Below are 26455 nucleotides of genomic sequence, written 5' to 3' on the forward strand. Positions count from 1 at the left end.
TTGTTTGTTTACATAGACATTTAATTGATTAATCGTCATAATATACAGTGACACAAAACTGCATGGTACAGTTGCGCACATACATCAAATAGGGCATAAATGGTGTAGCAGCAATAATAGTATCAGTGTTATACACATTACAATGCATTTGTAATTGTAGAGTCTGTAACATGGGAGTATAGCTGGAATGAATTACAAGACATTCTAAAGTATGCTCTACGTCATACACAAGATGGTGGTTGGTTATAAGACATTATAAGATATTATTATTATGTACTTTTAGTCAGGGTCTGCCTACTATAGCTGAGTAAAAGACAGTGGGGGCTAGAATAGGTCTACCTGGACAGCCTACAGTATATAGGGCATGTGCTAGACTCGCTTTGCCAAACTACAACACAGTGGCTGAGGGCAGACTAGGTGCGTGCAGACAAGAGGAGCAATCAGCACATTCATATTGGATATGGCATGGACATGGGTAGTATATTACTGTATGAATGGAGCATATAGTCCCTTCTCCAAGTGTCTTTCTGTAACTGGCAAGTTTCATAATAATAATAATGATAATGTGGTGTTGCTTATATTTGTCCTATTTCACACATACACAATTGTGTAATATATGCATGTGTGAATTGGAAATGTGTTTTCTGCATATCCCAACTTTCCCTGAGACACCCTTGGAGAGTGGGGTCATAGCAAGTTTCATGTGGACCCACACACAGCTTGACAATGACGCTTTGCAAACTATACCGCAGGGGGGTTGTTTTGGCATTCACAGGCCACCGTTAAGGGGAGAGGAGCTCACAGATTCTTCCAGGTATAGGCAGGGGAGAGACAAACACAGTAGAGCTGTACAGTGTCTGGTCTGACTGCCCTCACAGGACCAACCTCAAAGCCTGAATTCAAACACTCTTTTCACATACAGCTCACAAATCCCTCAGCTATATCTGTTAACAGGCAGACTTCGGGGGAATCATTGATACGTTGTGAAAGAGTTTTGATCTCATTATTTTGGAGAGGAATCTGCTACAACTTCAGCTAAAATACTCGTATGCTCATCCCAGTCTCTGAATCAGAGACCATTATTGCTTAGTGAAAATAAACTTTTCAGACCGAGTTAAAAGGACAATATAAATAGGAATGTCAGTGGAATATCACTTGGAATGTGACACTCAGGTTCTGGAATTTGAATATGTTTTACATTAGGGGGGTTCTACAACTGCTAAGAGGTATGCAAGCTTGAACAATAATGAGAAAGAAGAGATGTTTTTGTGTGTGTGTGTTGAATGGGGTTCTTGCTAACCAATATTCTATTGTAGCTGTCTCCTTTCCCCACACAGCTCTAAGCATCCCTCACAGACAGAAAGCCCACCACCCTGATTCAGCTTGATGGCTACCCAAAGTAAATAGACCCGTAACTGTATCTGTAGCTTGCTTACCATGCTAATGGACAAGTCGTTCAAATACTGATCGATTCTGACACGGTCATGGACCACAGTCATGGACCAAATGAGGTTTCACCAGTGACATGCTATATGGGGGGGTAGGAGATGTGACTGATTCTATCAGTAAATACATCTGTTATGTTCCAGACACCCATCCTATCTCAGCTCCACAAAACAATACAAACACCATATAATGCTGTTAACTAAATGTTTTCTTTTTACTAGACAACATTTCCCTGGTGAATATTTTTGTTACACATTATAATGTATATTGTATCCGATTTTTGGGCCATTGAGAACTCTCTCCGTTTAAATTCTACACAGTTGTCCATATGTTTAGACGCCTCATATCTACATAACGGTATTAGTCGGCCACCCAGAGGGACTCTTTATGTAGACAGATTAAGGACAAACAAAACAAAACAAAGAAACATTCCACAATATACAACATCTTTTAAGTCAACAGGACAAAATTAGGCCAAAATATAACAACTTATACAAATACAATAAAATGAAGTACAAAAAACATTTGGATTTAAAAAATGTATACTTATTTCCACTCTTTATATTGCATGTACAAGAAAAGCTTATAGATACCTGCATTCATTTCTATTTAGAAGTGTGTGTGTGTGTGTGTGTGTGTGTGTGTGTGTGTGTGTGTGTGTGTGTGTGTGTGTGTGTGTGTGTTTGTGTGAACCCTTGGACCATAGCCAGGCCTCTTCATTGTCATTCCTCTCACTGCCCCGTCGGCGTGAACAGCTCTTTCACTCCGGAGTGGAGAGATGGAGACAAAAACCAAATCAAACAAATGACAGAAAACCCCACAGTGATCCAGCCTGTGACCATACGCTGGGAATGAGAGACTAACGGCGGCTGGGTAACCCATCTGTGCCATTCAATGTGTGGACCACACAGATACAGTCTATCCAGCTATTCAACTCACTTAGCTATAGGTCCATGGGGGTGCAGCCTGATGGCTTCATACACACAACACATAGCTGATGTATGTGTGTGTGTGTGTGTGTGTGTGTGTGTGTGTGTGTGTGTGTGTGTGTGTGTGTGTGTTTTTGTGCATGTGTGTGTGTGTGTCCATTCACTATTCTATATCCTTACTGCACTTTAATGACTTGACCCTGGAATCATTCTCCTATCGGAGTCTCCCTGTACAAAAAATATAACATGTGTATCAATATCAGGATCATCCTCACTGTTGCCATTGTCTTTTTGAAAAACAGTCCAACAGCAGTTCATGGGCAACACTGACCCACCGTGTCTATGAGGAAGACCACAAAACGCAACATGAACGTGTCTGTTATATCTGATCTTTGATCAGTCTCTAAATCCTCTTCATGTTCCAAAGTCCCAATGTCTCATACAGAAGCGGAGGTGTGAGTGTTGAATTCTGGCTGTTCTACAACTAACGTCCTGGCCACCCACTGCCTCACATCGCCCTCATGATATTGGACATTTAAACTGTGCTTTACATTTGGTCCCATCATTTACCCTTGTGAAGGAGAGAGCGTTTATAAACCTGTTGACTGGACGATGGTAGCTAAGTGCCTGAAGAAGCTGTGGGATGATGAGACTGACTGCACATATACAGATACAGATCTAGACACAGTTGGTGCACATGTATATATACATATATTTACGTTGTAATACTGCACTGCCTTGAAGTTTCTGGAGGACAAGGAGGGACACAGAAGGGAGTACTTAGGGATATGCTTCCCCACCCCACCCCTAACAGAGAGGTACCCAGGATTGCGCTAAGCATGGCTGAGAGTGACATTGGAACCAGCGGAGTGACAAAGAGAGAGAGTAGAAAGAGAGCATCACCGCCTTATGGCCTCACATCTAAAACAAAAAGAAACAAGAGAGAGAGTTCAGATCAGATTGATCAAATGCGTAATGTTTGGTTGTGGTTTAGCCATGTTGAATGTGGTTGTGATGCATGGTCACAGTTGGTACTTTATCTGTGGTAGTGGTCAGAGCACTTCTTCTATGGCTCTGGTTCTGATGATGGTTTGCTGTCACTGGACACTGACCTGCAGAGGTGCTGGTTGAGTCTCCTCCCTTTCTGACTGCAGCTCTTTGCGGTCACGTTGCAGCGACACCGACAAGACTGCAAATCGAGCGTCCACTTCCTCCCAGGACAGGGGGTACATCGAGGACCTGGCAAGGAAGACAGGGTGGTAGGGAGAGGAGAGGGGATAGTGGGGGGAGAGGAGGGTCTGGGGGGGGAAAGAGAACAGTCACTTAATTTAAAATAATTACAGCACCTTAAAATAGACACCAGTGGCTTTCTGATCTGAGTGATGGACGGGCCTGAGAGACACTGAGTGAACTAACTGACAGCAGTATGATGAGGAGAATTGATGAAAAGGGATGAAAAATAAGGACTGAATTCTCTCTTTCCGCTCTCTGGGTGGAGCGATTTTCTGGGAATGATGTGTGTGTGCAGGAACACACCTACCCGCAGAGAAACAGACACTTTCTTAGACTCGTGATAAAGCTTTTAAATTATAGCGTTATAAATGGAGAAAGAAGCAACAACTGATGTGTTAATTATTTTGAGGCGCCTGTATGAGTTGCATGTTAAGTTGAACTTACGTGGTTTTGATAGCTCCACTTTTCTTTCTTTTGGATTTTCCTCTCTCCCGTTTCTTTTTCCTCAGAGGCTTTGCAGGCCTGTTAGTCAGAGACATACATCTGTGTCAAACAACAATTCGTCACAATAGCAGATCAAAATCTAAATAGATACATTACAGACTTTCTGAGTTAAATGCCTTATTAGAGTCCAACAGCCTTATTAGAAAATAAAATGTCTGCCTCCGTCTCCCTTTCTAGCTTTCACTCTATTCACTATTTCCCTCTATCCCCCTGTTCTCGCTCTTTCCCTAACTTTCCTCTCTGTGGGCCTTGACCTCTGTCCAGCTCTGTTGGTCTAAGGCCAGCTAGTCAGTCTGCCACTGGGTCAGGGGTGGGCTGGGGCTCCAAACATGTGACAGAGCAAAAGTAGCTCTCCCTCTGTATGGTCAAAAGCCTTAGCCTCACTTCAGTTTTACACAAATCATAACTTTCTACAGCTCAGCACAGCACCCTTCATATAAACAGTTTAGGACACGTAAAATTAACATTTACAAGAGTATCTTCTCAGAAATACTATAAATGTACACAGACAGCCACATACATACAGTACTGTACCTGGTAGGGGCTGATCGAAGATCCTCTTTTAGTCTACAGGGAGAGAGATTATGTGAGGACACACAATGAGAGAATACATTCATGCATAGACTGTATGTGTGTGTGTGTGTGTGTGTGTGTGTGTGTGTGTGTGTGTGTGTGTGTGTGCTCACCTGCACTCACACTGGCTGTGCTCAACGAAGTCCAGCTCGATGAGCTCATGCTTCATAAAGGAGGTCTTCATTAGCTGCAAAGGACAAAGACACAAACTACAGTTACTAATCATTCTGTGTGTGTGTATGTGTGTGTGTATGTGTGTGTGTATGTGTGTGTGTACCTCCATGGTGATAGTTTGTGTGAGTGAGGGCACACACTCCAGTGCCTCGTCGGAGCAGCATCCGCCACAGCGGCGGACCGACACACAGGAGGGCATGAAGAGGTGATGCGTCTCTCCCGGCAACTCCTGCCACACCTCCACCAGGGTATCCCTGGGCTCACAGACACTACGAGAGTACACCTCCAACCACCGACGCACTGGAGGGAGGGAGAGAGAGAGAGAGAGAGAGAGAGAGGAAGAGAGAGAGAGAGAGAGAGAGAGAGAGGAAGAGAGAGAGGGAGAGAGAGAGGGAGAGAGAGAGACATTTCAGATGCATAAGTTTGACAAGGTCACTACACATCACAAATATAGTCAATGTATTCATTCTTACTTTATGACTCTCACATCTGTTATTTATACACACATAGTTACTCATCATCAGACTGTTCACATATGCTGGTGGGATTATCACAGGGGGAAGAGGAAGTACCTTCTCTGGATTTTGGGGTGGTGTCTGCAGGTCTCCAGTGGGCAAGCTGGAAGATAAGAGTGACAGAAGAAGACATGTGTCAGGCAGTGGTGTAGTGCTATTTCTTCAGGTGAGGGAGCGCCATTTTTTTATTTAAAAATGACGTAATCATTTCTCATTCAAAGTTTGCACAGACAGATGTAGCCTATTGAATATCATTATAGAATATGCACAAAATGAATCCTCCAATTCCAACGTCTGCCTAGGCCCACACATATTGTCTCAAGAAAACTTTAGATTTTGAATACCCTCAAACACCAAGTTAGGCAAACTTAATTTCAAAATAGGCCATCATGACTGTCAATCGTGAATGATAATTCTTCACATTTTACCAGTGAAATGTCCAAACTGCGTCTCCATCCCAATCATTTGATCTCAAGCAGTTTCATGGGAATATGCATTTAGATCTTCTTGAATTACTGTTTCGTGAGCGAATTAATGCAGATGGTGCTTACAAACTATTAGCCTTTCTTGTAGGCCTATTTTGTTTTAATCAAAGCGTATATCCTGCCTAGTGGCGCGCACTGTTGAGTTTTGAACACCTTCGGATAAGAAATGACTATAGAGGTGTTTTTGATGTAACTATGCTACAGCATAAGCGATGATATTTGGTTTGAATGCAAATAGTATGGGTAGCCATTTGATTAGATGTTCAGGAGTCTTATGGCTTGGGGGTAGAAGCTGTTTAGAAGCCTCTTGGACCTAGACTTGGCGCTCCGGTACCGCTTGCCATGCGGTAGCAGAGAGAACAGTCTATGACTAGGGTGGCTGGAGTCTTTGACAATTTTTAGGGCCTTCCTCTGACACCACCTGGTATAGAGGTCCTGGATGGCAGGAAGCTTGACCCCAGTGATGTACTGGGCCATACGCACTACTCTCTTTAGTGCCTTGCGGTTGGAGGCAGAGCAGGTGCCATACCAGGCAGTGATGCAACCAGTTAAGATGCTCTCGAAGGTGCAGCTGTAGAACCTTTTGAGGATCTGAGGACCCATGCCAAATATTTTCAGTCTCCTTAGGGGGAATAGGATTTGTCGTGCCCTCTTCATGACTGTCTTGGTGTGCTTGGACCATGTTAGTTTGTTGGTGATGTGGACACAAAGGAACTTGAAACTCTCAACCTGCTCCACTACAGCCCTGTCGATGAGAATGGGGGCGTGCTCGGTCCTCTTCTTTTTCCTGTAGTCCACAATCATCTCCTTTGTCTTGATCACGTTGAGGGAGAGGTTGTTGTCCTGGCACCACACGGCCAGGTCTCTGACCTCCTCCCTATAGGCTGTCTCGTCATTGTCGGTGATCAGCCCTAACACTGTTGTGTCATCGGCAAACTTAATGATGGTGTTGGAGTCGTGTCTGGCCATGCAGTCATGAGTGAACAGGGAGTACAGGAGGGGACTGAGCACGCACCCCTGAGGGGCTCCCATGTTGCGGATCAGCGTGGCAGATGTGTTGTTACCTACCCTTACCACCTGGGGGCGGCCCGTCAGGAAGTCCAGGATCCAGTTGCAGAGGGAGGTGTTTAGTCCCAGAGTCCTTAGCTTAGTGATGAGCTTTGAGGCTACTATGGTGTTGAACGCTGAGCTGTAGTCAATTAACAACATTCTCACATAGGTGTTCCTTTTGTCCAGGTGTGAAAGGGCAGTGTGGAGTGAGTGGATCTGTTGGGGCGGTATGCAAATTGGAGTGGGTCTAGGGTTTCTGGGATAATGGTGTTGATGTCAGCCATGACCAGCCTTTCAAAGCACTACATGGCTACAGACGTGAGCGCTACTGGTCGGTAGTCATTTAGGCAGGTTACCTTAGTGTTCTTGGGGACAGGGACTATGGTGGTCTGCTTGAAACATGTTGGTATTACAGACTCAGACAGGGAGAGGTTGAAAATGTCAGTGAAGACACTTGCCTGTTGGTCAGCGCATGCTCTGAGTACACGTCCTGGTAATCCGCCTGGCCCTGTGGCCTTGTGAATGTTGACCTGTTTGAAGGTCTTACTCACATCGGCTACAGAGAGCATGATCACACAGTCGTCCAGAACAGCTGATGCTCTCATGCATGTTTCAGTGTTACTTGCCTCGAAGCGAGCATAGAAGTAATTTAGCTCGTCTGGTAGGCTCGTGTCACTGGGCAGCTCGCGGCTGTGCTTCCCTTTGTAGTCTGTAATAGTTTGCAAGCCCTGCCACATCCGACGAGTGTCGGAGCCGATGTGGTACGATTCGATCTTAGTCCTGTATTGACGCTTTGCCTGTTTAATGGTTCGTCGGAGGGCATAGCGGGATTTCTTATAAGCTTCCGGGTTAGAGTCCCGCTCCTTGAAAGTGGCAGCTCTACCCTTTAGCTCAGTGCGGATGTTGCCTGTAATCCATGGCTTCTGGTTGGGGTATGTACGTACAGTCACTGTTGGGACGACGTCATCGATGCACTTATTGATGAAGCCAGTGACTGATGTGGTGTACTCCTCAATGCCATCGGAAGAATCCTGGAACATATTCCAGTCTGTGCTAGCAAAACAGTCCTGTATCTTAGCATCTGCTTCATCTGACAACTTTTTTATTGACCGAGTCACTGGTGCTTCCTGCTTTAGTTTTTGCTTGTAAGCAGGAATCAGAAGGATATAATTATGGTCAGATTTACCAAATGGAGGGCGAAGGAGAGCTTTGTACGCGTCTCTGTGTGTGGAGTAAAGGTGGTCTAGAGTTGTTTTCCCTCTGGTTGCACATTTAACATGCTGGTAGAAATGAGGTAAAACAGATTTAAGTCCCCGGCCACTAGGAGCGCCGGCTCTGGATGAGCGTTTTCCTGTTTGCTTATGGCCGTATACAGTTCATTGAGTGCGATCTTAGTGCCAGCATCGGTTTGTGGTGGTAAATAGTCAGTTACGAAGAATATAGATGAAAACACTCTTGGTAGATAGTGTGGTCTACAGCTTATCATGAGATACTCTACCTCAGGCGAGCAAAACCTCGAGACTTCCTTAGATATCGTGCACCAGCTGTTGTTTACAAATATACATAGACCGCCACCCCTTGTCTTACCAGAGGCTGCCGTTCTATCCTGCCGATACAGTGTATAACCCGCCAGCTGTATGTTATTCATGTCTTTGTTCAGCCACGACTCGGTGAAACATAAGATATTACAGTTTTGAATAACCCGTTGTTAGGATATTTGTGCCTGTAGTTCGTCCACTTTATTATCAAGCAATTGTAAATTTGCCAATAGTATCGATGGCAAAGGCAGATTAGCCACTGAGTAGAACTATTAGGCGTCGGCAACAGATCTTGATGATGAGGGTTATTTTAAGCGGTTTGAGGTCCCTTCGAATAGTGGTGCTGAAAGGACAGCACCATAACCAAGTGGTCACATATCGTTCTGGGTTCCACTGCACAAGATGGGGTCTGTGGAGTTTTATGAACATCAAGGCAGACACACAGTGAATTTGGATCCTAGATCTCATTGGTGTGATGATAAGGTTCATATGGTGGATCAGTTTGTCTGCATACGCAATAGAGGTGGTACGTTCCTGTAAGCTAAGCATCTGGACAGCAGGGCGAGTTCAAGTGCGTCGTACATGAGCAACATTCCATAACAAACTGTTTTGAGGACAGACGTTTTAGCAACCCCTGGAGTTTTCTGTCTGTGGCAGTTCTTGTTACATCAGATTTGGCCCACTCAAAGTGGTCAAGCCTCCGACCAACGGCCCCCGCCACCCTCTAATCATGCTACAGTTATTCATCATTCGTACCACCGCCAAGACTGGGAAGAAACCACCCCTTTCCTACCTACAGGCTGCTATAGCCTACATACAGTATTTATATAGTTTGTCATTCTATTGTTTTCATGGAAATCAGTGGTAATTAAATATAATTTATCAGAATTATTTTTCCTGAAATATTTCTACCAGCTCCATGTATTCTCAAAAAAGTAAGGGAGCGCCACTCCCCCGCACTACGGGAGCACTACATCCCTGGTGTTAGGTAGGAAATCACTGTATGTTTTTAACCTTATATACAGTGAGGGACCCTAGTACCGCACAGCCCCTAGTACCTCACAGCCCCTAGTACCTCACAGCCCCTAGTACCTCAGAGCCCCTAGTACCTCACAGCCCCTAGTACCTCACAGCCCCTAGTACCTCACAGCCCCTAGTACCGCACAACTCCTAGTACCTCACAGCCCCTAGTACCTCACAGTCCCTAGTACCTCAGAGCCCCTAGTACCTCACAGCCCCTAATACCGCACAACTCCTAGTACCTCAGAGCCCCTAGTACCTCACAGCCCCTAGTACCTCACAGCCCCTAGTACCTCACTGCCCCTAGTACTGCACAGCCCCTAGTACCTCACAGCTCCTAGTACCTCAGAGTCCCTAGTACCTCACAGCCCCTAGTACCTCACAGCCCCTAGTACCTCACAGCCCCTAGTACTGCACAGCCCCTAGTACCTCACAGCTCCTAGTACCTCAGAGCCCCTAGTACCTCACAGCTCCTAGTACCTCAGAGCCCCTAGTACCTCACAGCCCCTAGTACTGCACAGCCCCTAGTACCTCACAGCTCCTAGTACCTCAGAGCCCCTAGTACCTCACAGCCCCTAGTACCTCACAGCCCCTAGTACCTCACAGCCCCTAGTACCTCACAGCCCCTAGTACCTCACAGCCCCTAGTACTGCACAGCCCCTAGTACCTCACAGCCCCTAGTACCTCAGAGCCCCTAGTACCTCAGAGCCCCTAGTACCTCACAGCCCCTAGTACCTCAGAGCCCCTACTACACTCACACGCTCTACACTGACATCAAATACCTTAGCCAGGTGAATAACACACAAAATAAATACTACACTGCTCAAAAAAATAAAGGGAACACTTAAACAACACAATGTAACTCCAAGTCAATCACACTTCTGTGAAATCAAACTGTCCACTTAGGAAGCAACACTGATTGACAATACATTTCACATGCTGTTGTGCAAATGGAATAGACAACAGGTGGAAATTATAGGTAATTAGCAAGACACCCCCAATAAAGGACTGGTTCTGCAGGTGGTGACCACAGACCACTTCTCAGTTCCTATGCTTCCTGGCTGATGTTTTGGTCACTTTTGAATGCTGGCGGTGCTTTCACTCTAGTGGTAGCATGAGACGGAGTCTACAACCCACACAAGTGGCTCAGGTAGTGCAGCTCATCCAGGATGGCACATCAATGCGAGCTGTGGCAAGAAGGTTTGCTGTGTCTGTCAGCGTAGTGTCCAGAGCATGGAGGCGCTACCAGGAGACAGGCCAGTACACCAGGAGACGTGGAGGAGGCCGTAGGAGGGCAACAACCCAGCAGCAGGACTGCTACCTCCGCCTTTGTGCAAGGAGGAGCAGGAGGAGCACTGCCAGAGCCCTGCAAAATGACCACCAGCAGGCCACAAATGTGCATGTGTCTGCTCAAACGGTCAGAAACAGACTCCATGAGGGTGGTATGAGGGCCCGACGTCCACAGGTGGGGGTTGTGCTTACAGCCCAACACCGTGCAGGGCGTTTGGCATTTGCCAGAGAACACCAAGATTGGCAAATTCGCCACTGGCGCCCTGTGCTCTTCACAGATGAAAGCAGGTTCACACTGAGCACATGTGACAGACGTGACAGAGTCTGGAGACGCCGTGGAGAACGTTCTGCTGCCTGCAACATCCTCCAGCATGACCGGTTTGGCGGTGGGTCAGTCATGGTGTGGGGTGGCATTTCTTTGGGGGGGCCGCACAGCCCTCCATGTGCTCGCCAGAGGTAGCCTGACTGCCATTAGGTACCGAGATGAGATCCTCAGACCCCTTGTGAGACCATATGCTGGTGCGGTTGCCCCTGGGTTCCACCTAATGCAAGACAATGCTAGACCTCATGTGGCTGGAGTGTGTCAGCAGTTCCTGCAAGAGGAAGGAATTGATGCTATGGACTGGCCCGCCCGTTCCCCAGACCTGAATCCAATTGAGCACATCTGGGACATCATGTCTCGCTCCATCCACCAACGCCACGTTGCACCACAGACTGTCCAGGAGTTGGCGGATGCTTTAGTCCAGGTCTGGGAGGAGACCCCTCAGGAGACCATCCGCCACCTCATCAGGAGCATGCCCAGGCGTTGTAGGGAGGTCATACAGGCACGTGGAGGCCACACACACTACTGAGCCTCATTTTGACTTGTTTTAAGGACATTACATCAAAGTTGGATCAGCCTGTAGTGTGGTTTTCCACTTTAATTTTGAGGGTGACTCCAAATCCAGACCTCCATGGGTTGATACATTTGATTTCCATTGATAATTTTTGTGTGATTTTGTTGTCAGCACATTCAACTATGTAAAGAAAAAAGTATTTAATAAGATTATTTAATTCATTCAGATCTAGGATGGGTTATTTTAGTGTTCCCTTTATTTTTTTGAGCAGTGTATGTAGTTTACACACACACACACACACACACTCTCACAAGCACGGAAACACGGTCACACACACACATATCACACACACACACGCCCACACACACAACGCCGTTATTAGGTCTGAGTGGACCAAGGCCACTGCTGAGAGAATGTAGACTTTGCCCAATTGCCCCCATTTCAACCCATCCCCCCCAGTTTGATTCTCAGTTCACCGATGTGCATAGCCATTTTACTGTTGTAAGTGACTGCGCAACAAGAAACATGTCAGATCACACTGGTGTTTCATTCATTTCACAAATCAATCAGTACACTACATCCCCTAGAAGAAGTAGGGTGAGCTATAGCTCCACAGACTGGCCCCTAGAAGAAGTTGATACTGTCACCCCAAGTGTGTGTTCCTTGTATTTATTTTCCCAGAGGAGACAATTCCCCTCCCAGTCTGGTTGCATCTTATCCTGTCCGACACAGGCATTGGCAGAATCTCACTCTCTCCGTCTCTCCCTCTCTGACACACACACACACTTGCGCTCTCTCAAACACACACACACACACACGTAATCTAAACAGTGCCAGCCAAGCTCTTGCAACAGACCACACAATGCCAGCTGCAGCATCAGAGTCGTATCCCCTCTAACTGCCACCGTTAACCCAGCCTTTCCCAGGGGGACGAGTAGAAAAAGCCATTGTGACCACTAACACTGTGTGTGTGTGTGAGAGAGAGATATATATGGGGGCCCCAATGCAACATGATTCCCAGGATGATTCCCAGGACCTCCAACCTGATATATCCCACGGCCACGCAGCTCAATCAGGGCACTACATGTTCTTGATATGAAGACTCCAGACATAAATAAAACCTATCTGCCATGTGAAGAGTTGTGTGTCTGAGAGTCTATGGAGACTACTGTGTTGGCAAATTATTATAAATCCCTGTACTCCCAAGTGGCGCAGTGGTCTAAGGCACTGCATTGCAGTGCTAGCTGTGCCACTAGAGATCCTGGTTCAAATCCAGTCTCTGTTGTAGCCGGCCGCGAAAGGAGACCCATGGGGCGGTGCACAATTGGCCCAGGGTAGGGGAGGGAATGGCCGGCAGGGATGTAGCTCAGTTGGTAGAGCATGGCGTTTGCAACCCCAGGGTTGTGGGTTCGATTCCCAGTATAAAAAAAATAATGTATGCACTCACTAAATGTAAGTTGCTCTGGATAAGAGCGTCTGCTAAATGACTAAAATGTATGTGTCACTCACGTACAGTAGCCTACATCTGCCTTGTGTTACAAAGTACAGCCCATCAGTCTGGCATAGTTGTGCCACATTGTATCAACATGAGTCTAGGAGAGAGCAAGTGGTGCTACACAAAAATTCTAAAACCCTTTGTAAACTCCAAACATGACCATGGGGGTAATCTCCAAACAAGACTATCAATGACCATGGGGTAATCTCTAAACAAGACCATCAATGACCATGTGGGTAATCTCCAAAAGTGGGAAATGTATACACAAGAATCAGTTCAAAATATTATACTTTTATTAAATATTTTTTTACTTTTATTTCACTGGTACTTCACTGTATTCATTTTATTCCTATCTTTACTTTCCCTTCAACTAAACCAGATGCTTTGTTGCATAATACAGTGCAAAGGAATACAAAAATCTCAACTCTTGAGATTCCCATGCAGACAATAGTCTAAAAGAGTGTAGTTAGTTATTTGACATACCTTGGCATGGGACGTGGGGATTCTGGAGAGCAAGAGGAACTGAAACATTCCTAGAATAACTTGAAGCATAATCCCCATTGTGCAGTCCTCCAAAAGGCATGGGAAATGTTGGTCAATTAATTGGTGATTTGCTTTTCTCTCCCCTCAATCAATATTCCATCTGTAGTCCTTATGTTCGATCATATGAAATGACAGCCCGGGTGGCATTCCCATACCGTTACGCATGAACGTGAAAAATGATAAATTATGAAGCGGAGTCTATAGCAAATGAGTAGGCTAACACTCCAATGATTGAACTGTGACTTAATTAATTAATGAACAATTACACAATGTAATTAGCTACAATGTAACAATTTATAATCTATTGCCATCAATAATCATTCTTGGCAATCAAGCGCACAGATATGATGCCTATTGACAAATAGCCTATTTTAATAAATCTCAGTCGTTCACTTTCAATTCAATACAATTTGGTTTGCTCTATTTTACTGAGAGTTGTGTGAACTTTGAATGATGGCCCCCAATATTCCAAAGCCAGAGGTCTGGGTATGTAAACCGGTTAGGTTCGCCCATTGTTGATCGGAAACCCATGAAACGGTCTGTGTGTGAGCGTCAGGGGTGGCGTGACTACACGTCCATTTATAGTCCTGAGAAGAAATTTTGCAATATTGTATCCTTGTCTTAAGAAACGTTTAAATAGGTCAAATATCCCTTATTTAAGATCCAACACGACTGTCTTGAATCACATAAGGTACGTTGCCGCACGCACATTTCATGACACTGCGTAGCCTATACACAGCGGTGTCCCTGAGAAATAACCTAGATGACGATTCGTTGAAGACGCTTGTACCGCCGCGACTTATCCTTTAAGCAATATGTCCTCTTTTGAGAATAAGATAATGAAGTTCATGGTGCCAGAGCAGTCCACAAAGAGAAAATGTCCTTGAGAACGTTTCTTGATTTGTCATTATCGGTTCTTCATATCCTTTGCCCTTCAGCTCACAATTAAAAAGGCACACACCACTCGACGCACTCCGAATTCCGTGTAACCGTTGCACTGCCAACTTTTTCAAAATGACACTGACTCACCCGCGCAATGGACACAGTTGAACGTCGCCCTTCAATTCGTCATTCAGCAGGTCAATCATTTACCACTCCACTTTCTCAGCCACATTATACATTTTTAATAAGAATACAATACAAGGGGGCAATTGTATTGCATGAAGATCCCTTTATCATTCACCCAAATCCACCTCCAAGCTCACTCTCTCTCTTACCAGACTGACAGGACACACAAAACACTCCAACCAATAACTGATCACCCCCAGTGAACTGATATTAATCATTTACTTGAAAAGAATAACACATTTTCCCCCCAACTACTTTAGTTCACAGTGGCTTACGAAACCTCTGTCAGCAGCACAGACAGTACTGTCTTCCATCAGTTTGTCTTTACATCTGCAGAAGAGTCTGTCAGTGTGGTGTGTTTGGGTTATGAGGGGGCACTCATACACCACATGGGGGATGTGGGTATGCCAGGATCTGTTATCTCTCCTGTGGTTTCAGCTAAGGGCTTGAGAAACAACATTAGGCCAGGGAATCATTAACACACTCTGCACCCCATGTTTTTCAGCACCCCTCACTCATTCCCAAACTTGACAGGACACGTAAGAGTGGAATTGGGTGAGAAACAAACTCAAAACGAAACATTGGATGTTGTTGGTTGAGACCAGAGGAACAGTGTTGTTTTTATTCATCATTGCATGAATCCATGACACCAGGAAGAGTTAAGGCTGTCATTAAAAGATCACTCAAACACAATCTGTGACTAATAATACACTGAAAAAAGGCGTTATGGTAAGTGTCAGTTGGCCGTCAACATAGCAATAAATTAAATGCATTTCCTCATCTCAGAGATTGAAGCTGCCCACACGGGCAATAAATCAAATATTTCCATAATATAATTAACATTTCTAAAATGAATTCTTCAACATCAGACAAGGGTACAATTAAATACCATTTGAGAAAGTCATAATATGACTTGATTTTCAAGTTTTTCTTGATTCCATGTCCTTTCAATAGGAAAGGATCCATTATCTCTTGGGCCAGTTTTCCTTTCATCATATGACCAAGAAATGCTCTAGGCCCTAAATATTGCCTATAGGTAACATTGTCAAGAAAAACTCCTGACACGAACAGCATCTCTTTTTGACTGATTTTGGGTCCACCCTGGGCCCAGTGGCGGTGTCAAGAGTTCCATGATATCATTGACACACAGAGGCACAATGACTGAATCGCATTGGTTCAAGGGCAGCTGTGCACAGCACCCCCTATCTGTCATTAAGGCATTCTACCTTTGATTTAAGTCTTCAGTATGCAACACTTTCCTGCATCTCCAGTGGGCAAATTCACACTGTCATATGAACACCCATCAGACTGCCTCTGAACGGGCGTGGGGGAAAACAGCATGTCACTGCGAACCAATTAGCAACTGGCTTACAGGAGTCTCGGTTCCATCCAACAGAGGAAAGGATGTGCTGTTAATGACCATGTCCTACTGCTGATAGTCTTGTGATACCAGACCAAACCTCCACGACGTATTCTCCTTCCGGAGAAACCTACAATGGCTGGGGTCAACGCTCTACTGTGACAAAGACATGTACCCCATATACTGTTCCAGTTTCACCCAGGCATTACATACTATGTTGTTACAATATCCCAGCTAATAAACATTCTTTTTTTACTCCTCAGCTTAGTATCCGAGGTCCAAGCAAACGTGAGCTGTGCACATCATCAACGTCTGCCAAAAAACTATTTTAAAATGCTAACTACTCCTAACTCATTCAACCGTTCACTCCCCTTCCTGACCGACTCCATTCCTCTCCAGAGGCCTTCGGCCAACTCAATCCCCCTTGTTTTAAGATGTACTCTTATTCTACTAAACTCCTACTTGTCCTCTCCACTGTTGCGAGTGATTTTGTATTTCTCCAGGAACTCATTATGTTTCTGTCTGAGAATCTCTGTCTGCTTCTTAAACCCGTTCACTCTGCGAATCAAAATGAAGAAATCAAATCAGGTCCAGCCTCGGGTATATCATACAAACAAATCATATTAATACATACTCCATGCAATGTTGATTATTACCACTACCGTAACTAGAACAGTGTAATAACTGGGTAATAACACTTATAATACATTTGAATTCTCACACACCTTGCCCTTTCTTTGGACTCGTTGTAGATCTGTGTGATGACCCTGTCCTTCTCGTCCATGAAGTTGTTATGGACAGACTCCAACTTTCTGTGTGACCGGAAGACAGAGAGACCTGTCAGACAACACAGATGTACACACAGCGGAATATCGTTGCCAGTTGAATTGGCATTTTGATTATTATTCATGTTTTATTATTCTGTACTAGTACAAATGAAAGTCATACCAGGAAAAGTTGGATCTCTACAAACAATAAAACAGCTTCCAAGTCAACGTGCCAAAACACAGATTACCAGATCTATTACAGCACAACCTGGGTCTGAGCCAGGGGCACCTGTGCCTACAGACAGACAGTTATCTGAGTCTCCAGACTATTTAGTCTAGACTATGAATTAGTAAAAACATAGTAATAGCAGTAATAGTCAAATGTCACATTTTGGCACAGAATTCAGAAATGCATTTGGTTTATGAGTGACAGAAGTGTGATTCCTTTCCTTGAACGTGACAGAACTACTGCATTTCGTATTTAACTACGTGCTATGAGAATGTACATACATACAGTATTAATGTCCAAGTATCAGTTTCACTCTGGTCTTTTCCCATGATGTTACCTGAAGAAGAAAACGTGAGTGCTGATGCTCAGTCCCATGATGAGCATACAGTAGCTAACTATTCTAAAGTTCCTCTTCCTCTTCCTCTCCCACTCCTCAGCAGTGGTCTCCTGAGGCTGAGAGTGTTTGAACTGATCCCAGTAGCGTACACTCTCCTGAGCCTCCGCCCTGAGAGAGGGAGACAGAGGGAGGGAGACAGAGGGAGGGAGACAGAGGGAGGGAGACAGAGGGAGGGAGACAGAGGGAGGGAGACATAAAAAAGGGGAATAAAACTTCTGAGATTTGTGTATGAACTCACACAGGGCTGTGTGTGCGTGTCAAATAAAATAAAATGTTATTGGTCGCATACACATATTTAGCAGATGTTATTGTGGGTGTAGCAAAATGCTTGTGTTCCTAGCTCCAATCGTGCAGTAATATCTAACAATACACAAAAATCAAAAAAGTAAAAGAATGGAACTAAGAAATATATAAATATTAGGACGAGCAATGTCGGAGTCCGGAATGTATGTATGTATGTATGTATGTATGTATGTATATATATATGTATATATATATATATATACACACACACACACACACAGCGCCTTCGGAAAGTATTCAGACCGCTTGACTTTTTCCACATTTTGTAACGTTACAGCTATATTCTATAATGGAATAAATAAATGTCCTCAGCAATCTACACACCATACCCCATAATGACAAAGGGAAAACAGGTTCGAGAGGTGACTACCTCATGAAGCTGGTTGAGAGAATGCCAAGAGTGTGCAAAGCTGTCATCAAGGCAAAGGGTGGCTATCTAAAGAATCTCAAAATATATTTTGATTTGTTTAACACTTTTTTGGTTACTACATGATTCCATATGTGTTATTTCATAGTTTTACAATGTAGAAAATAGTAAAAATAAAGAAAAACCCTTGAATGAGTAGGTGTGTCCAAACTTTTGACTGGTACTGTATGTATGTATGTATGTATGTATGTATGTATGTATGTATGTATGTATGTATGTATGTATGTATATATATATATTTATGTGTGTGTTGGTGTGTATAGACATTATGGACAGTATGTGGATAGAATATATAGTATATCTGAAGAATACGTGGATAGAATTGTATATGTACAGCAATAGTTGAATAGGATGGACTTGACTAGAATGCAGTACATAAAGGGGCAAATACGTTTTCACGGCACTGTACATATGAAATGGGTAAAACAGTATGTAAACATTATTAAAATGTGTGTGTGCGCATGGGTTAGTGCCTGCCTGCTTGCTTGAGTGTGTGCACGCTTGTTTACGTACCTGGGGTTGTATGTGGAGGTGGGTCTGAAGGCCTGTCCCCCGGTATAAGGGTGATGTAGCCGCAGATCGTACTCTCTCCTGGATACCTCCTTACTCAGCACCCTGTAGGCCTCGTTCAGCTCCACAAACTGGCCATGCAGCCCCGGGTTAGACGGGTCACTGTCTGGGTGCATCTGGTAGAGAGACAGGGGGCAGTGAGGAGTAGTGATGAAAAAGCAATAGACACAAGCACACTGTTGAATGCTCCCGCTGTTTCAGTCAGTGCTAGATGGATGTGTGTACACTACAGTTGAGCAGTCAGGATGAGGATTAGGACAAACCAGGGTTACTACTGCACATGCATACAGTGGGGAAAAAAAGTATTTAGTCAGCCACCAATTGTGCAAGTTCTCCCACTTAAAAAGATGAGAGAGGCCTGTAATTTTCATCATAGGTACACGTCAACTATGACAGACAAAATGAGGGAAAAAAATCCAGAAAATCACATTGTAGGATTTTTAATGAATTTATTTGCAAATGATGGTGGAAAATAAGTATTTGGTCAATAACAAAAGTTTCTCAATACTTGGTTATATACCCTTTGTTGGCAATGACACAGGTCAAACGTTTTCTGTAAGTCTTCAAAAGGTTTTCACACACTGTTGCTGGTATTTTGGCCCATTCCTCCATGCAGATCTCCTCTAGAGCAGTGAAGTTTTGGGGCTGTCGCTGGGCAACACGGACTTTCAACTCCCTCCAAAGATTTTCTATGGGGTTGAGATCTGGAGACTGGCTAGGCCACTCCAGGATGCTTCTTACGAAGCCACTCCTTCGTTGCCGGGCGGTGTGTTTGGGATCATTGTCATGCTGAAAGACCCAGCCACGTTTCATCTTCAATGCCCTTGCTGATGGAAGGAGGTTTTCACTCAAAATCTCACGATACATGGCCCCATTCATTCTTTCCTTTACACGGATCAGTCGTCCTGGTCCCTTTGCAGAAAAACAGCCCCAAAGCATGATGTTTCCACCCCCATGCTTCACAGTAGGTATGGTGTTCTTTGGATGCAACTCAGCATTCTTTGTCCTCCAAACATGGCGAGTTGAGTTTTTACCAAAAAGTTCTATTTTGGTTTAATCTGACCATATGACATTCTCCCAATCCTCTTCTGGATCATTCAAATGCACTCTAGCAAACTTCAGACGGGCCTGGACATGTACTGGCTTAAGCAGGGGGACACGTCTGGCAATGCAGGATTTGAGTCCCTGGCGGCGTAGTGTGTTACTGATGGTAGGCTTTGTTAATTTGGTCCCAGCTCTCTGCAGGTCATTCACTAGGTCCCCCCGTGTGGTTCTGGGATTTTTGCTCACCGTTCTTGTGATCATTTTGACCCCACGGGGTGAGATCTTCCGTGGAGCCCCAGATCGAGGGAGATTATCAGTGGTCTTGTATGTCTTCCATTTCCTAATAATTGCTCCCACAGTTGATTTCTTCAAACCAAGCTGCTTACCTATTGCAGATTCAGTCTTCCCAGCCTGGTGCAGGTCTACAATTTTGTTTCTGGTGTCCTTTGACAGCTCTTTGGTCTTGGCCATAGTGGAGTTTGGAGTGTGACTGTTTGAGGTTGTGGACACGTGTCTTTTATACTGATAACAAGTTCAAACAGGTGCCATTAATACAGGTAACGAGTGGAGGACAGAGGAGCCTCTTAAAGAAGAAGTTACAGGTCTGTGAGAGCCAGAAATCTTGCTTGTTTGTAGGTGACCAAATACTTATTTTCCACCATAATTTGCAAATAAATTCATTAAAAATCAAACAGTCACACTCCAAACTCCACTATGGCCAAGACCAAAGAGCTGTCAAAGGACACCAGAAACAAAATTGTAGACCTGCACCAGGCTGGGAAGACTGAATCTGCAATAGGTAAGCAGCTTGGTTTGAAGAAATCAACTGTGGGAGCAATTATTAGGAAATGGAAGACATACAAGACCACTGATAATCTCCCTCGATCTGGGGCTCCACGCAAGATCTCACCCCGTGGGGTCAAAATGATCACAAGAACGGTGAGCAAAAATCCCAGAACCACACGGGGGGACCTAGTGAATGACCTGCAGAGAGCTGGGACCAAAGTAACAAAGCCTACCATCAGTAACACACTACGCCGCCAGGGACTCAAATCCTGCAGTGCCAGACGTGTCCCCCTGCTTAAGCCAGTACATGTCCAGGCCCGTCTGAAGTTTGCTAGAGTGCATTTGGATGATCCAGAAGAGGATTGGGAGAATGTCATATGGTCAGATGAAACCAAAATTGAACTTTTTGGTAAAAACTCAACTCGTCGTGTTTGGAGGACAAAGAATGCTGAGTTGCATCCAAAGACCACCATACCTACTGTGAAGCATGGGGGTGGAAACATCATGCTTTGGGGCTGTTTTTCTGCAAAGGGACCAGGACGACTGATCCGTGTAAAGGAAAGAATGATGGGGCCATGTATCGTGAGATTTTGAGTGAAAACCTCCTTCCATCAGCAAGGGCATTGAAGATGAAACGTGGCTGGGTCTTTCAGCATGACAATGATCCCAAACACACCGCCCGGGCAATGAAGGAGTGGCTTCGAAAGAAGCATTTCAAGGTCCTGGAGTGGCCTAGCCAGTCTCCAGATCTCAACCCCATAGAACATTTTTGGAGGGAGTTGAAAATCTGTGTTGCCCAGCGACAGCCCCAAAACATCACTGCTCTAGAGGAGATCTGCATGGAGGAATGGGCCAAAATACCAGCAACAGTGTGTGAAAACCTTTTGAAGACTTACAGAAAATGTTTGACCAGTGTCATTGCCAACAAAGGATATATAACAAAGTATTGAGAAACTTTTGTTATTGACCAAATACTTATTTTCCACCATAATTTGCAAATAAATTCATTAAAAATCCTAAAATGTGATTTTCTGGAAAAGAAATTCTCATTTTGTCTGTCATAGTTGACGTGTACCTATGATGAAAATTACAGGCCTCTCTCATCGTTTTAAGTGGGAGAACTTGCACAATTGGTGGCTGACTAAATACTTTTTTTCCCCACTGTATATGTGTATTAAAGCAGTCAAAAGTTCAGTATTTGGTCCAATATTCCTAGCACACAATGATTACATCAAGCTTGTGACTGTCACTTTGGAGTCACTTTTCTTGTAACTAAGAATATAATGTTTCTAAACACTTCTACATTAATGTGGATGCTACCATGATAATGGATAGTCCTGTATGAATCGTGCATAATGATTAGAGAGAAAGTTACAGACGCACAAATATCACACCCCCCCCAAAAAAAAAAAAAGCTAACCTCCCCTGTTATTGTAATGGTGAGAGGTTAGCATGTCTTGGGGATGTGATATTTGTGCGTCTGTAACTTTCTCACTCATCATTATTCACGATTCATACAGGATTATCCATTATCATGGTAGCATCCAAGTGTTTAGAAACATATTATATTCTTATTTACAATAAAAGTGACTCCAAAATGACACAATACATTATTTACCATGAATTTCTATAGGGCACAAAATAATCTGAAACACAACCAAAACAAACAGCAAATGCATCCAACAAGTTCGTAGAGTCACAAACTTGATGTAATCATGTGCTAGGAATATGGGACCAAATACTAAACTTGACTACTATAATAAGCATAAGTGAATTTGTCCCAATATTTTTGGTCCCCTAAAATGGGGGTACTATATACTGTAATTTCTAAACGGTTCACCCGATATGGATGAAAATACACTTTAACCTCATAGTCACTGTATCATTTCAAATCCAAAGTGCTGGAGTACAGTGCCAAAACAAATATGTCACTGTCCCAATACTTTTGGAGCTCACTGTATATTATACATGAACAAGGCGGGAATGTGATGTTGGAAGAAGGTAGAAAAATACTGTGGAAGAGTGCACTCGTGTGGTTGGAGAGAGAAGCTGCAATTCCTTTAACAGTTTATTCGTTAAGTATTCAGACCCATTGACTTTTTCCACAGTTTGTTACGTTACGGCCTTATTCTAAAATGTATTAAATAGTTATTTTCCCTCATCAATCTACACACAACACCCCATAATGACAAAGCAAAAACATGTTATTAGACATTTTTGCAAATGTATTCAAATTAAAAAAACGGAAATATCACATTTACATAGGTATTCAGACCCTTTACTAAGTACTTTGTTGAAGCACCTTTGGCAGCGATTACAGCCTCGAGTCTTCTTGGGTATGACGCTACAAGCTTGGCACACCTGTATTTGGGGAGTTTCTTCCATTCTTCTCTGCAGATCCTCTCAAGCTCTGTCAGGTTGGATGGGGAGCATTGCTGCAAAGCTATTTTCTGTTTTCTCCAGAGATGTTCGATCAGGTTCAAGTCCGGGCTCTGGCTGGGCCACTCAAGGACATTCAGAGACTTGTGCCGAAGCCACTGCTGCGATGTCTTGGCTGTGTGCTTAGGGTCGTTGTCCTGTTGGAAGGTGAACCTTTGCCCCAGTCTGAGCGCTCTGGAGCAGGTTTTCATCAAGGATCTCTCTGTACTTTGCTCCGTTCATCTTTGATCCTGACTAGTCTCCCAGTCCCTGCCACTGAAAAACATCCCCACAGCATGATGCTGCCACCACCATGCTTCACTGTAGGGATGGTGCCAGGTTTCCTCCAGACATGAGGCTTGGCATTCACGCCAAAGAGCTCAATCTTGGTTTCATCAGACAAGAGAATCTTGTTTCTCATGGTCTGAGAGTCTTTAGGTTCCTTTTGGCAAACGCCAAGCGGGCTGTCATGTGCCTTTTACTGAGGAGTGGCTTCCGTCTGGCCACCCTACCATAAAGGCCTCATTGCTGGAGTGCTGCAGAGATGGTTGTCCTTCTGGAAGGTTCTCCCATCTCCACAGAGAAACTCTAGAGCTCTGTCAGAGTGACCATCGGGTTCTTGGTCACCTCCCTGACCAAGGTCCTTCTCCCCCGATTGCTCAGTTTGGCCCGGGCGGCCAGCTCTAGGAAGAGCTTAGTGGTCCCAAACTTCTTCCATTTAAGAATGATGGAGGTCACTGTGTTCTTGGGGACCTTCAATGCTGCAGAAATGTTTTGGTACCCTTCCCCAGATCTGTGCCTCAACACAATCCTGTCTCGGAGCTCTACGGACAATTCCTTCGACCTCATGGCTTAGTTTTTGCTCTGACATGCACTGTCAACTGTGGGACCTTATATAGACAGGTGTGTGCCTTTCCAAATCATGTCCAATCAATAGAATTTACCACAGGTGGACTCCAATCAAGTTGTAGAAACATCTCAAGGATGATCAATGGAAACAGGATGCACCTGAGCTCAATTTCGAGTCTCATAGCAAATTGTCTGAATACTTATGTAAATAAGGTATTTCTGTTTTTAATTTTAATGTGCAAAATTGTCTAAAAACCTGTTTTCGCTTTGTCATTATGGGGTATTGTGTGTAGATGGCTGAGGAAAATGTTTTATTTACTCCATTTTAGAATAAGGCTGTAACGTAACAAAATGTGGAAAAAGTCAAGGGGTCTGAATAAATTCCGAAGGCACTGTAAACCATAATTATGTGCTGCTTGAGCTATGTGCCTTTCATCCATTCACTAAGTATTTAAAGCTTTTAAATGATAGGTTAGGAGATTGTCGTACCTTTTTTGATTTATCGAAAAACGCATTCTTGATTTGCTCCAGTGAGGCATCAGGTTTTACACCAAGAAGGTCGTAGTGGTTTAATGTCGCTCTGCAATGAGACACAATTAATGCTAATTATACAGGATGACAACACACAGTATTGGGACCATGGACTGAACAATGCCTCTAAACAGACCACTATCATCAGCATATTCCCAAGTGGCGCAGCGATCTAAGGCACTGCATCTCAGTGCTAGAGGCGTCACTACAGACCATGGTAGTGTATCACAATCCAGCCAGTGATTGGGAGTCCCATAGGGCGGCGCACAATTGGCCCAGCGTCGTCTGGGTTTGGCCGGACAGGGTAGGCCATCATTGTAAATAAGAATTTGTTCTTAACTGACCTGCCTAGTTAAATAAAGGTTAAATAAAAAAAGTACAGCGTAATTAGACAAATGTCAAATGCACACAAACACACCGGCATGCACATTGTACAGCTGTGCACAAAGGTAAATGCTGTAAAGAGAGAGGGAGAGAGCATACCTGTGCACAGAGCTCTGAGAGAGCAAGCGCAGTCCGCTCTTGCAGCACCATAGACAGCTCTGACAAAGACGCAGCTGGGCCTCCAACTGCATGCTGGGAAGTATTGTTGCCTAAACAGTTTACAAAACAAATGACCTACGGAGGAGAAAAGACATGGGAAAATAGCAGTAGTGGCAAGTATAAACTATCTCAATTATATGCCTATTGCATCAAAGACAGTTACAAATACTTTTTCCATATAATGTGATGATAATTGGGTGCCGTTGTCAAAGTTACCGTTCAGTCAGTAGGACTTCACTGGAAAGAGAGTGGTCCGCAGGAGGACAAAGAGGAGAGTCCACTCACAGTCACTGGGCACGTGACGTCACTGAACACAACAAGAGCAAAGAGGGCGTCATATATTTTGCAGGCTTTGAGCATATCAAAAAATATATCTATCTATCTATCTAATATATATATATATATATATATATATTTGTCACATGCGCCAAATACAACAGGTGTATATCTTACCATGAAATGCTTTCTTACAAGCCTTAACCAACAATGCAGTTCAAGAAATAGAGTTACAAAATATTTACAAAAATAAACTAAAGTAACACAATAAAAAGTAACACAATAAAATTACAATACGGAGGTTATATACACGGAGTACCCGTACCGAGTCAATGTGCAGGGGTACAGGTTAGTCGAGGTAATTTGTACATGTAGATAGGGGTAAAGTGACTATGCATAGATAATATACAACTAGTAGCAGTAGGGGGAGTCAATGTAAATAGTCCGGGTGGCCATTTGATTAATTGTTCAGCAGTCTTTGGGGTAGATGCTGTTAAGGAGTCAACATAGCTAGTCCCTTGAATCTTTCACGGAGATTGACGCCAGACCAATTTAAAGTTAGAAGAGTTTGAAGTCACAGCATGAATACAACAGTTCAGTCATTACCTGCAGTAGTTCACAGCAAGTTAACGTTACACGTTGTCCTGTCCCTTGCAAATTAACTAACTAGCTAACTACTCCATTGATTATGTTCTGAGCATTTGTTAGCTGGCCTGGCTAGTGTGGAGACGCATTAAACAAATTAACTTTAGATAGTATCTGTAGCTATACACTTGTGGACATAGTTGGCTACCCAGTTAACTAAAGGTATATGCATAAATTAAGTTATTATCGGTCGAAATGGTACAGTGCACACAGTGTACCCTAGCTAGCTAGCTAACTGGATAGAATTTTGCCAGTAGCTAACGTTAGCTAACTAACTCAACTAAAGAGACTGGGCTCAGCTGTTGACCTATGATTTCATGTAGCAAAAACACACACTAGCATTTTAACAAAAGACAGAAGCAAGGGTAAAGAAGCACAGACTTACCGAAATACTGCATTTTCTTCGTTTCATAACAAAAATATTGGGTGCGGGTTGTTACATAAGTGTCTCTGGCAGAGTGCAGTGTGACTGCCTGTTGGCTGGGTAGGGTGGTTTTCAGTAAGGAACGCTATAGCAAAATGTTTTACAGCTGTAAACAAAACCTGTATTTCTATTGGACAAATTCAGGACGCTAGTACCCAGTTTCATTCCCTGTCTAAACGTTTATTCC

At 44.0% G+C, this 26455-nt stretch overlaps 1 protein-coding gene across 1 annotated transcript; it reads right to left on the bottom strand.

The window, feature by feature from the left end:
• dnajc4 (DnaJ (Hsp40) homolog, subfamily C, member 4) lies at positions 1 to 26454 on the bottom strand. Its single transcript, XM_084149867.1, is given in 16 exon segments — positions 1 to 3296; positions 3488 to 3673; positions 4053 to 4130; positions 4647 to 4679; positions 4799 to 4872; positions 4963 to 5159; positions 5432 to 5477; positions 16522 to 16562; positions 16565 to 16617; positions 16785 to 16871; positions 17393 to 17560; positions 18696 to 18868; positions 24339 to 24429; positions 24864 to 24998; positions 25140 to 25230; positions 26230 to 26454. Coding segments are annotated over 14 exon segments (1341 nt in total). The 5' UTR covers positions 24956 to 24998; positions 25140 to 25230; positions 26230 to 26454; the 3' UTR covers positions 1 to 3274.
• Position 26455: the final 1 nt, after the last annotated feature.

Source organism: Coregonus lavaretus, assembly GCF_964263955.1.
Source record: "Coregonus lavaretus genome assembly, chromosome: 32".
Classification (NCBI taxonomy): Eukaryota; Metazoa; Chordata; class Actinopteri; order Salmoniformes; family Salmonidae; genus Coregonus; species Coregonus lavaretus.